Source organism: Marmota marmota, unplaced genomic scaffold (assembly GCF_001458135.2).
Source record: "Marmota marmota marmota unplaced genomic scaffold, marMar, whole genome shotgun sequence".
NCBI classification, from domain to species: Eukaryota; Metazoa; Chordata; class Mammalia; order Rodentia; family Sciuridae; genus Marmota; species Marmota marmota.
The window spans coordinates 14,193,730-14,205,965 of NW_025999999.1; the positions used below are offsets into that span (position 1 = coordinate 14,193,730).

Here is a 12,236-nt window from a genome sequence, read left to right on the forward strand (position 1 = left end):
GATCTCTATATATATATATATATATATATATATATATATATATATATATATATATATTCTGATGTGACAGTTCTTTCAGTACTTGAAGAACATTGTGCCACTTCCTCTGACTTCTGTGGTTTTTGACAAAGAATATGATGTCATTCAAATTGTTTTACCTTATAGGTAAATAAAGGTTTTTTTCTGCTGCTTTCAAGACTTTTGCTTTGCTTTTAGCTTTTAGAAATTTAATTATGGTGTGTCTTAGAATATACTTCTTTGGATCAATCCTGTTTGGGGTTTCACTCAGCTTCTTGAATCTGTAGGTTTATATCTTTTGACAATACGAGGAATTCGCAATCATTAATCATTTCGTCTAGCACTTTTTCAGCCTTGCCCTCTTTCTTCTCTCCTTCTGGATCTCCAATAACATGATTGTCAGATCATTTGTTATAGCCTCACTGTGTCTGTGAGGCTCTGCATTTTTTTTCCTTGCAGTTTATTTTCTCCTATTTGTTCAGATTGGGTAATTTCTATTGTTTTACCTTCTGGTTCATCAATTCATTCTTCTGTCCCTTCCATTCTGCTGTTAATCCCATCCACTGAGCTTTTTATTTTGGTTATTATATTTTTCAGTTCCAGAATTTCCATTTGGTTCTTTCTATATCTTCTATTTCATTGCTGAAAACTTCTGTTTTTTTTTTCATGTGTTTCCAAAAGTTTGTAAAAGTTCAATAAAGCATTTTTATCTCAGCTATTCCTCTTGATCTAGTTGCTGACATCTATTTTTAATTATTTAAGTGTTTTAAATTGATAAATAAAAGTATATCTATTTCAAATGTTCAGCATGATGTGTTGAAATATCTATATACTGTGGAATGACTAAAGCCAGTGAAAGAACATATTTACCACCTCACATATTTCTCCTCTCTTTTGTGGTGAGAACCTTTAAACCCTATTCTCTTGGCAGTTTTCAAATATACAATACAATGTTGTTAACTGAAGTTAGCAGGTTCTAAATATATCTCTTGAACTTATTCCTCCTATCTAACTGAAATTCTGATTCCTTGTCCAACATTTGCCCAATCTCCCCCTCAACATGCACACCATATCTACTGATTGTCATTGTTCCTTTGATTTGACATCTTGGTTTTTGGAATGAGGAATGATTTTTCAACTTGAAACCTGGACATTTTCCTATTATTATAAGGCTCTACATCTTATTTAAACTTTCTGTTTCACATGGCTTTCTCTGACACCACTATGGCAGGGAAAGTTACTGTAAGGGAAAAACCGAAGTTTTGAGTTCCCCTTCTTGCTTCCGATGACACCTGGGGATGTCACCTGTTAAACTGTGAAGGGATGGGACTACTTTCTCTGGTCTCCATTAGCAGCAGGGGAATTGAATTTCTGACTCCCTTCTATTTGTTCCTCCTAAGTGCAACTAAAAACCTTGGACACTACCTAAAAACAATGTAGAATTGAGGTTTCTGACTCCCTATTCTGCCTTTTCTGACATCATTCTGGTAGAGGTGTTGGGGAGGCTTGTTGGAGCCTGGCAGGGTTAGGCTCCTCACTTGGCCCTTTCTGGTGACAGTGTGGGTGGGTTTTTCTATGGTGTTTGGCTGGAATAGAGCTGTTATTATCTTAAAGTCTTTCGTCCTGCTAGACTGTCTCTTTCCTAAGTCCTTTGGCTAGAAAAAGCAGGCTTTTGTTGGGCTTTGTGTGGGGTGTGTGTGTGTGTGTGTGCGTGTTTGCGCATATGCGTGCATTCTTGATATGTTCAGGGTTGTTAGCTTCTTCAACTCATGGCTGGCATGTATAATATAAAGCAAAAGTAAAATCCAGGGAATTCTTCTTGGGTCCTGAGGCTCCTAGCCAAGTCTGCCTTTTTCTCTCCTCTTTTCTGTATCTTATGTTTGTTTTATATGTAATGTCCAAGGTTTTTAGTTGAACTTAGGAGGAACAAATAGAAGTATGTCTATCCAAGTCAGACGCGGTGGCACATACTTGTAATCCCAGCAGCTCTAGAGGCTGAGACAGGAAAATCGTAAAAAGCCAGCCTCAGCAAAATCGAGGCACTAAGCAACTCAGTGAGACCCTGTCTCTAAATAAAATACAAAATAGGACTGGGGATGATCTCAGTGGTTGAATGCCCCTGAGTTCAATCCTGGTATCCCCACAAAAAAAAGTTGACATTCTTTCCTCTCTGTGTTTATTTATATCTCTTCACTGAATCAAAACTCACTGGAATTTCAGTGTCATCCCAATTTTTATTATAACTCACCAACATTTTTAGGTGCTCAAAGTCTTTTGCTAGGAGAATGTCTCCATGAGATATTTTGGGTCCATCCTTCTAGAGAGATAATCAGGCATGAATAATTCAGGGATCCGTTCTAGGTAAATCTGTTATCACAGTAAAATTAACCCCATCAAGGGGTAGTAATCTTGGTAGCTCAGAGGGGAAAGAGAGTTATACTTAGAATAGCCACCTTAAAAACACCAACATGACCAATTGCTGGGTTTTCTTTCACTACGCAGAAACTCTCTTTGGTGGCTGATGGTGTCCCCAAAATTAATTATCTGTAATTCTAACCTCATCTTCTGGGTTTGGTTTCTTGGAGATACAACCTAAATTCCTATTACGTTTCTTTCAGCAAGGGAAGTTACCAAAACCTAATCAGAAACAAATCTCTAGATATCATCAATAAAGGAGGAGTTTCCTTTGAGCTAGAGTCTTTTTAACTATGTTTCCCAGAGATTTCCTGAATAGCTTCAAAAGGAGTTCATGACCACTTTGGCTAGACTTTATCTTAAATCTGGATGCAGACAGGTTTGCCCAGAAAACCCATCAGTGTGAATGTTAGTGAGTTATGTCTACTTGTGAGAAAAGCAACATAACCTCTCCTTGAGATGCATGCTAATAAATGATTTTCTTCACTAGAATCAAGAGGCAGCTGTTTCTTCAGCTCTGAGCCCTGTGGAAGAAAAACTTCTGCAAACCCAACGAAGACTTTTCTGTGGGTTTCTACTTGGCTCCACCCTGATATTGAACAAACATGGACAAAATGCTGTCTGTTGCAATCATACAAAACATAGTCTTTTATTGCACTTTTACTTCAGTCATTTGGGGATTTGGAGAAAGAAGGTTGGGGGGAGGGTGGGGGATAGCTAATGGAGACAGATGGCCAATGCAATTATCACTTGAAAAACAGGTTTGTCCTTCAAAAATGACAACAGCAGTGGACTCTCAATGGCAGGTGAAATTTGAAAATGGATTAGGAAAGGATTACCTACAAGAAAAAGAACAGGTGCATCCACGGTGCTCCACTGAGGAGGGAGGGGCTTCAGTTTTTGAATGACACTCTCAAAATAGCTCTTTCCTATCTCAGTTCCATTTACACCCATGGACTTTGACAGTGGTCAGTGTTGGTGCTTTTGAGGTCATCATAAGGAATTAAGCAAACAGTGGAATGAGCACAGAAGTGTCTCTCAAGTTTTTGAAGGGAAAACATGTACTTTTTTATATTATATTATATTTTATATATATATATATATAGTTGTAGGTGGATACAGTATATTTATGTGGTGCTGAGGATCAAACCCAGTGCTTCATGCATGCCAGGCAAGCACTCTACCACTGAACCCCAGACCCAGCCCTGTATGTTGTACTTTTTAGCAAAACAGATGTACATATGCGCTTGAAGAGAAGGCAGGAAAACCACAACTCACAAAGCTCCACCTTGTGTGAGAGCCTGGTGTCCTACTTCAAACCCTGGGAATAGGTTGAAGAAGAATCTTAATTCTTTGTGGAGTATGGCTGTGGAATTATGGCCAGAATTTCTACAAGTGAGCAGATCACAGAATTATGGAAGAAAGTGATTATCTGGCCTATACCCATTTTATAGATGAAGAAACTGCACCCTGAGAATTGCAACCACCTGCCTACAGCCATGACTAGAAAACTCACAACTGAGATTCAAGGAGTTAGGTCCCTTTCGTCTGTCTTGGTCCTTTCCTTATGTTATGAGTAATCCTATTTTAACAGGCAAAGCCAATGGTTTGGTTTTCCCCTCAAAGCCTCAAAGGTGGGAAAAGGGGGTTCAAACCTATGTTCTGTTCAGCAGAGAAACTTCTTGGGGAACTCCAAGGTGTGCAGTAGTGCAGCCCCACCCATGTGGACTAATGACCCCTGCTCTCCATTAGCTGCCAAGCCTTGTGGGAGGCGGGAATACAAGGAGCTTCTGGGAAAGGCAATGAAATAATAGTAACTGTACTTACTGAATAACTCATCTATCGAAGGACTGCTAAGTATTTTAGAGACATAATCTCATTTGACATATCTGGGAACTTATTTTTCCTCCATTTCCATTTCTTCATCTGTGAAATGGGAGTGATAATAATTGAATGGGATGACTATAAGGATGGAATGAAATTATGTGTGGAGAATGGAACCTGGAATATTTTAAGCATTCTATGAATGTTAGCTCTTACAACAATGGTGGGTTTTCTTGGGTTTTGTTTATTTCCACCACTGGGGATTGAACCCAGGGCCTGGTCCATGCTAGGCAAGCTCTCTACTACTGAGCTACACCCTCAGCTACAATTACAGTATCTTTAAAGTAATATGATACAATATATGCATTTATGATGCTCAAATTTGCTCATGTACAAAGGATGTAAGATTAAAATTTATATGATGCGAAGGCATTTTCCTTAACATCAGTCCAGCCTAAGATTTGATACAACTCAGTTTTCCAACACTTTGAAAACTAAACCAGGAAATGGAGAATTCTAGCTTCTGTGTTTGGGATTTTCTACTCAATTCTACTTTAACAATGATGCAATTAAGTCTCAAAAGTCTAGAACAGATTCTTGCAACTGTATGCGGACATGTTATTCTCATGTGCCGGCCTGTCTGGGATGGGTGTTTTTAGGGTGTAGTTATATGGAAACAGCCTCTGATTATGTTTCTGACTTTTCCAGGTAGGTTATAATTTCAGACAGTTGTTTTGACCTGACTCTTTGGCAAGGCACACATATCCGTATGATCTTCGGACCTCTGTGAATTAGAATGACATATGAATTTTTTTTTAAATTAACTATTCTAAGGTTTGGGAGTGTGGCTCAGTAGTCGGGCATTTTCCTAACATGTATAAGGCCCAGGATTCAATCCCCAGCAATGCAAAAAAATAAAAGAAAAGAAAAAGAAATTTTAAAAACATTATCCTGGTGCTTTTGTGGAGTTGAGACGTCCAAAGAGTCAGTTGTATGTGAACAAAAATTAATTTCCAATATAAGTAAGAAGACAGGGACATCAAGAAAAATATTCTCTCTTTTTATTCTTTTTATGACTATTCCTATGATGCACAAGAGGATGCAGCAGCCCTTCTACTTTGACCCTAACTTGGAGTTTACATTTCATTGTCTGAAAGATGCTTGAGTCAGGGGGCCTATCTTTGTGTGCCATGTGTGTGCCTATGTGTATATCTACCACCTGGATTGGAAATAAGTGCTTGAGTGTGGGAGGTTCTGAGTTTGCTCTTTGCTATATCCCTATACCTGGAATGGGTCTGGCACTTGGAAGACTCTTGGTGACTTCTGGTGGAGCAAGTAAATGTGTATATTGAGGATGTGCCCATGAAACTGTCATCCCAGGAAGATATACTCACTTCAGAGCTCATCACCTTTGTCACCTGTGAAAACTGTGCTTTGGGTCAGGAAAGGGAGAGGAATAACTTGAAGGCCTCAGGCAGAAGAGGTAGGAAAAAAAAAAAAAAGAGCAGATAGGCTTCAGAGAGGAGGAGAGGGCCAGCTGTGGGCAGGCGTCCAGGCAGAAGGTTGGGGGTTAAAATCAGCAGATTTTGTATATCCCTCAATGTGGGAGCCATCTTCCAGATTATTCGGCCTCGTGGTTTCTAATGTGGGGTCTTAAGCTCCCAGATATACTTGAAGACAGGAATGGGGTTCCTCCAATTTTTGTTCTGTTTTTCAAAAAAGAATCAATGAGAAGCAGCTGTTTCCCAGAGATAAGACAGATTGGGTGACCTAAAATGCGTTTCTTTGCTTCTGTGTAGAAATTTACCAGTGTCGTGTGGTCACGCTGGCCTTCTCACACTGATCCAAAGCCCTGATGGGCACTTGCATCCCAGTCTGTGATTAATGAACACAGGGAAGATGAATTAATAAAGTTTGTTTTTTGGAATGGGGGAATGAGGTAGTCTCTGAGCTACTGGAACCTTTCCTTCATAGGCGAAGATACAGAAGCCCCAGATGGCACTACTGTCCAAAATTTTCACTGCAATGAAAGAACTGCCCCCAAACTCTGGTCTTGTAACTCTTAATCCCATCTTCTTTGTTGCTTTTGTTTTCTCTGAAAATCTGCAGGACTCTCCTAGCCTGATGCTCTCTTGTTCTGACAGGTGCACAACACTTTATAGCATCCAAGGTTCCTTTATATGTACCTCTTCAGCAAGGCAAAAACATTACCCTCTACACTTTGTAGATGGGAACACTGAGTCTCTAAGAGATCAGGTAATTTACATAGGTTCGGACAACCGAAGCTCAGGAGGAAGAACATTTGCCACCTGTGAACTACCTTTCCCTTCTCTCTCCTGATAACTAGGCTTCACCATTAGAACTTGATTCCTTTTGCTTAAGGCACCCACCATCCTTAATTCCAAATGCCTCTGGGAAAAGAATCGTGTTTAAGCTAGCATCAGTCGCTGATACCTTAACGTAAACAAATTTAGAATCCTGCTCGCACATCTGTAATCCCAGCAGTTCTGGAGGCTGAAGTGGGAGGATTGCAAGTTCAAAGCCAGCCTCAGCAAAAGCCAGGTGCTAAGCAACTCAGTGAGACCCTGTTTTAAAATAAAATACAAAATAGGGCTGGGGATTGGGTCAGTGGTTGAGTGCCTCCGAATTCAATCCCCAGCAAACCCTCCCCCCAAATTTTAGAATTCTTTATTGAATTCATTTTTAAGAATATGGAGATGTTAAAAGAAACCAGGAGTCTGAAGAACTGAGACAACCTAGAATATGGAGACGTGTGTGTGGGGGGGAGCGCCATAAGATTCCCTATTTGGTCCCAGGCTACTGCCTTCATCACCTGGTGATTTTTGAAAATTTTTCATCAGAGGCATCTTATGACAGAAGAATCCCATCTTGTCACCAGATCTGTTAATAACAGTAAGTCTGGGGAAGCAACAGCGAGCCTCTGCAGTTTTTGGTCGGGAAACCTCAAATCATCCGTCTCAATGGGTTTCTGGCTTCTACAGAGAGACAGCATTTAGGTATTTAAACTTTAATGTGAGTAATGCAGGAATAGTTTTGCAGACTGTCAAATGCCTCTTCTTGCTGCAGTGGAGCAAGAAAGCCACGAAGGGCCAGGCACCAAGTCTTTGGCCAGGCGAAAAGGACATTCATTTCTTTACCCCAGATCCCTGTTTTGTGCCACTCATGTTCTGTGCCAGACACCAGGGGCTGGAGATGCATGGTGGAGGTGGGGGCAGGGGTGTGAGAGAGGAGCAAGGTGTGCCACCTGCCCTTGATGTGTTTGTAGTCTAATGAGCCCTGTAAGTTCTGGACATTGGATAGGAGAAGCCTAGACTTAGCTGAGCCAGGAAGGGACTGCCAGGCTCAGAAGTCCAGGAGAAAGGAGGGCAGAATCCAGGAGAGCAGAGATAAAGCCCAAGTAGCTGGTGACACTCAGTGAGCTCCAGTTTAGGGTGGAGCCTAGTTATCCTCTGCCCATGTCTATACACACTGGTGAGTGTGGGGGTGGGGGTTGGGACATGGGGAGTGGTTGAAGAAGACCAGCCAGCACTTTCAAGGCAATAGGAGAAACAATCTCAGAGTCCTCCTTGTTCTGTCATCCTGCTTGTCTTATAGTGCCTACCCTCTTCCTGGGCCTTTCTTGGAGACTTCCTAACGGATGAAGGCAAAAATAAGGCCTCCAAAGAGAAGGAACTGTGAGCCAGTTCCTCAGTTCATTGCTGGATGTTTCCTTTCCAAAGGGAAAAAGTGCCGGAGGGGGGTGGGGGGAAAGGCCAGGAAAATTCTGGGGATTAGGATTCAAATGACAATGAAGATTGTTTACCAAGTCTGAGTACAAAGACCACAGAACAAAGAGTGGGGAAGAGACTGGGACATTGTGGCAAGCTCCAAGGAAAAGCTAGAGGTTGGAGTGATGAATTTAGGCAGAAAAAGCTAGTGAGGGGAGAATGGAAGAGGGAGGAAGAGCACAGCTAAAGAGTCCAGGATGGCCCAAGTGGTCCATGATGGAGGGAAGAGCATCCCATCCCAATGCAAGGTGGGGAGGTCTCCAAGCAACTCTCCCACCCCCTTCTCAGTAATTAACCAGCCTCTGTGTACATAAAAGACATAATTACAGGCAAAACAATTCCTTTGATGTAAGAATATAGAATGTCTGGGGGGGAAGAGGGGTAAATAAAAGAGAGAACAATCTTGTTTTAAAATGCAAACAAGGCCAATGGAAAAATGTTACCCAACAAACAAATAGTCCAAACAAACAAGCCAATAAATAGAAGGCTGGGAAAATAAGACCTAGGCTGAACAGGCACACCAGATAATCTGGGCCAACCACCTCACTGGGCATTTTTGCTTTTCTGTCAGAATTCACACACCTTCTTATGGGGGTGGCTGCCTTCTCCTCCCCTACCTGTTCTCTGCAGATATTCTCAGCAAGTTTCCAAAGAGGCCTGTTTACTTTTGGAATCAAAGCCCCAGAGAAAGGGGGTTACAAAGGGTTTGAATGGCTCCTCCTGGGAAGCAAAGCTAATCGGGAATGGAGCTGAGCTTGTAACCCAGCATCCTGGATGCCTGTCCCGTGGTATAACCCTTGAAACACTACTCTTTCTACTCGGGCCAAAGTTTATTAGAGAAATCTGTTAATTGGGGGATGGAAGGAGGAGGGAGCAATGCAATGCTAATATGATTTAACACTTGATGGGCTCTGAAAAAAAAAAAAAGAAAGAAGGGGCTTCAGGCTTTAGCTAGGCACATTCATCGTTCCATATACATGTTACCAAAATGAATATATGCAAGCAAACTGTATGCAAGACTCTGGGGGTACAATAGCAAAGACTTTGTGAAACAAAAAGGCATTTCTCCTGCCTCCACTGTGTCTCTTGTGGTGCCATTGTCTGATGCTAAGAACTCACATAATAACAAAAAACAATGCCCCTATGATGGGGGGACAACTTGATTTGGCACCAGCAGTGGTGTTTTCCATGGGAATGGTGGGGGGGGGGGGCATGGCTGACTGTGGGAATAGTGCAAATCAGCACTTTTTTGTAGATTTTCTTCAAGCCATTGTTTATTTTGGCTTTGGTCAGATCTGTAGCCCAGCTTGAAGATTCCCACTGGGCTTTCTGAAGCTCACAGACCTATGAGAGATGGAACAGGGATAAATAAATAATTACAAAACAGCCTTCCCCTGCCTCAGCACTCATGTGTGGAGTGTGCCTGGCTCGGTGGGTGTGCCCATACATGTGGGTTGCAGTACTGTATGCGTGACCCAAACCACCACTAGGGAATTAAAGAGAAATCAAGGTTTTCTCTGGGCTGGCTGGTTCATTGTCTTTCTATCACCTTTCATTTGGGGCAAGGGAGATCAGAGTTGTTTTGCTCAGATGCATCAATTTTGTTTTGTGTTTTGTTTTGTTTGCAAAATGGCATTGGAGGAAGCATGTTTGAAATTGTTTATGTACAAGGTCTTCCTAAAGTCCTTAGACATTTGTGGACATTTAAACACAGATAGCTCAAGTTGTGGTTCTGACAGAAACAAAACAAAAAATGCCAGTAATTATGCTGATAATGGAATATGAACTTTTATCTCATAGCACTTAGATGCTTCTACTTCACCCTAACCAAAAGATGCAGGGATCAACTATGCAAAATTTGTCATGAAAAAATGAGCAAAGAGTATGTGTATAATGATTATACTATGGTTCAAAATGTGAATGCATTGGCTTTAAAGTTTCTGATTGTTCCTGTCATATCAGCAGTAGGTTTTTTTTTTTTTTTTTGAAGTGCACAAAGGCTTTTTTGCAGGCTCTTTGAGGGTGTGTGTACATATACTCTGTACGTTTTATATTTTACAAAGAAATGTACTTACTGTCCTTTTTTTTTTTTTCAAAAAGTTTCCATTTCCAGTAAGAGGCTTTGTGGCAGATGTGCATGAAGCTGCCCCTGAAAGGGGTGGGGGGAGGGTATGGAACACTTCCAGGTGGCAGCATTCTCTGTGTGCTCCATGTATGGTTCCCCTGAAAGAAAATTCCAGATGATCTTGCAAGTTGACAGTGTTTGGATGGATTTTTCATAGGGATGCTTTCCACAGAGGGGTAGAAGAATCTTGTTCACTGCATTTGAGTTACATCAGAGTCAGAGACTCAGGCTCTGACTGAAAAAGATGGTATTATGGAACTGAGTATGCTAAATGCAGATATGATTTAATCCACACAAACAAATTCTCAGAGGTTTCAAAGATGTGGAAACTTAGGCCAAGAGGGGTAAAGGAATTTGCTAAAGTTCAGACAGTCTGCATGAAGCAGACCTGGGAGTCTTCTCAACAGCACACCAGAGCAACCCTCTACTACTCCTGTGTCTCCCACTACATGCTCAGGCCTGAAAAACATCCATGACTGCTGGCAGCAGCAACATTGAAACCACGTCAACTGGGATAGGTAGGGGTCTTCAGATCCAAAAGATGGAGTTCAACTAGGGGTAAGGGGTGGTTCCTGGGCTGCTACTTCTGCCTTTGTGCCCCTCTGACAAATAAAAGGGAGTCAAGTGTGGAGGTGCTAGGGTGTGAGCTTTGCACAGCTGGACCGAGGCTAGGCAGAGGACTTGGAGAGATGCTTACATCTCCTCCTCTTTCCTGCAAAATAACTTTGCATTTTAAGGGTTGCAAAGGAGTGAGTAAATCTGTAACCTGGACTTGGGAGGCCTGGGGATTTCATTTAGCTGTGTGAAGACACAACACAGGTGCCTCTGTGCATGTGTGTATGAGAGCAGAATGGGGAAAGGAGTTTTAGTTTATATAATTCAATTCTTCTCATTTGAATTGGGCCTTTATTGAAAAAGAAGTAAAGAAAAAAACTGAATGTTGTGGCCAACATGTAATCCCAACTACAAGGGAGACTGAGGCAGAAGCAAGTTTGAACCAGCTTCTGCAATTTAGCAAGACCCTGTCTCAAAATGAAAAATAAAAATGTAGCTCAGTGGGGGTGGGGTGGGGCTGTAGTTCGGCGGTAGAATGTTCACCTAGCATGTGCAAGGTGCTGGGTTGGATCCTCAGCATCACATAAAAATAAATAAATAAATAAAATAAAGGTATTGTGCCCAACTACAACTAAAAGAGATTAAAATAAATAAAGTTAAAAAAAAACGTAGTTCAGTAGTAGGGTGTTCCTGGATCCCCAGTACAGCAAAATGAAAAAGAAAAATAAATAAAAATAATTTTAAAAAATTAAAAAATAAATAAGTTAATTAATTAAAAATAAAATAAATAAATTCAAAAATATATTTAAAAATTCATAGCAGCTACCATTTTGGGAGGACTTACTGAGTGCCAGGCACTGTGCTGGATGCTTTTGGAGATTTTTTTTTATATTTATTTTTTAGTTTTAGGTGGACACAATATCTTCATTTTACATTTATGTGGTGCTGAGAATCGAACCCAGTGCCTCGTGCATGCTAGGCAAGCACTCAACCACTGAACCACAACCCTGGCCCCGAGATACTATTTTTTTCTGGGAAGAAAAAAATGTTTTAGGCAGGTGCGCACTAGAGATATCAGGTATTTTTTCCATTCTCATCAAAATACAGAGCTCTACTTGCGCTAAGATTTGGGGAGAGGCGGGGAAGGGTGCGGATTCAGACAGGGGGCGGTCCCTGCCTCGCTTGTCTCCACCTTTTATTTTGACCGGTCGGATGGTGACAGTCTCGCACTAGGACCCAGGCACCAGAGCGCCTCCGTCTGTCCTGTAGGTTCATTCAATCTCCCATACACACAGACCCACAGCGCGAGACAGAGACACACTCACACACACTCACACACACAACTGCACGCAGCGAGGCTCTGGAAGTCAGGCCGGCTCCTCGCCCCGGCGCCTCCTCCGCTTCAGCAGGCCGGGTCTCCCTGGGGCCCCAGAGCTCGGCCCGGCCGCGAAGACCCGTAAGAGGACGAGCTCGGCGGACCCCCGGTCCTCCATGGGCAAACGCGGGCGGCC

General features: G+C 41.9%; 1 protein-coding gene and 1 long non-coding RNA gene across 2 annotated transcripts in view; one reads left to right on the forward strand and one right to left on the reverse strand.

Moving 5' to 3' along the window:
• Window positions 1–5,694: 5,694 nt before the first annotated feature.
• Window positions 5,695–12,196, reverse strand: LOC125617980. Its single transcript, XR_007349179.1, has 3 exons — window positions 12,061–12,196; window positions 10,121–10,268; window positions 5,695–9,389 (listed from the first exon to the last, which is right to left on the reverse strand). It is a non-coding gene; the product is annotated as an uncharacterized LOC125617980 (long non-coding RNA).
• Window positions 11,998–12,236, forward strand: part of Mxi1 (MAX interactor 1, dimerization protein) — a 70,107-nt gene continuing 69,868 nt past the window's right edge. The window contains exon 1 of the mRNA XM_048807315.1: window positions 11,998–12,236. This exon is cut by the window's right edge and continues 170 nt beyond it. Coding sequence (XP_048663272.1) covers window positions 12,217–12,236 — 20 coding nt within the window. The 5' untranslated portion in view covers window positions 11,998–12,216.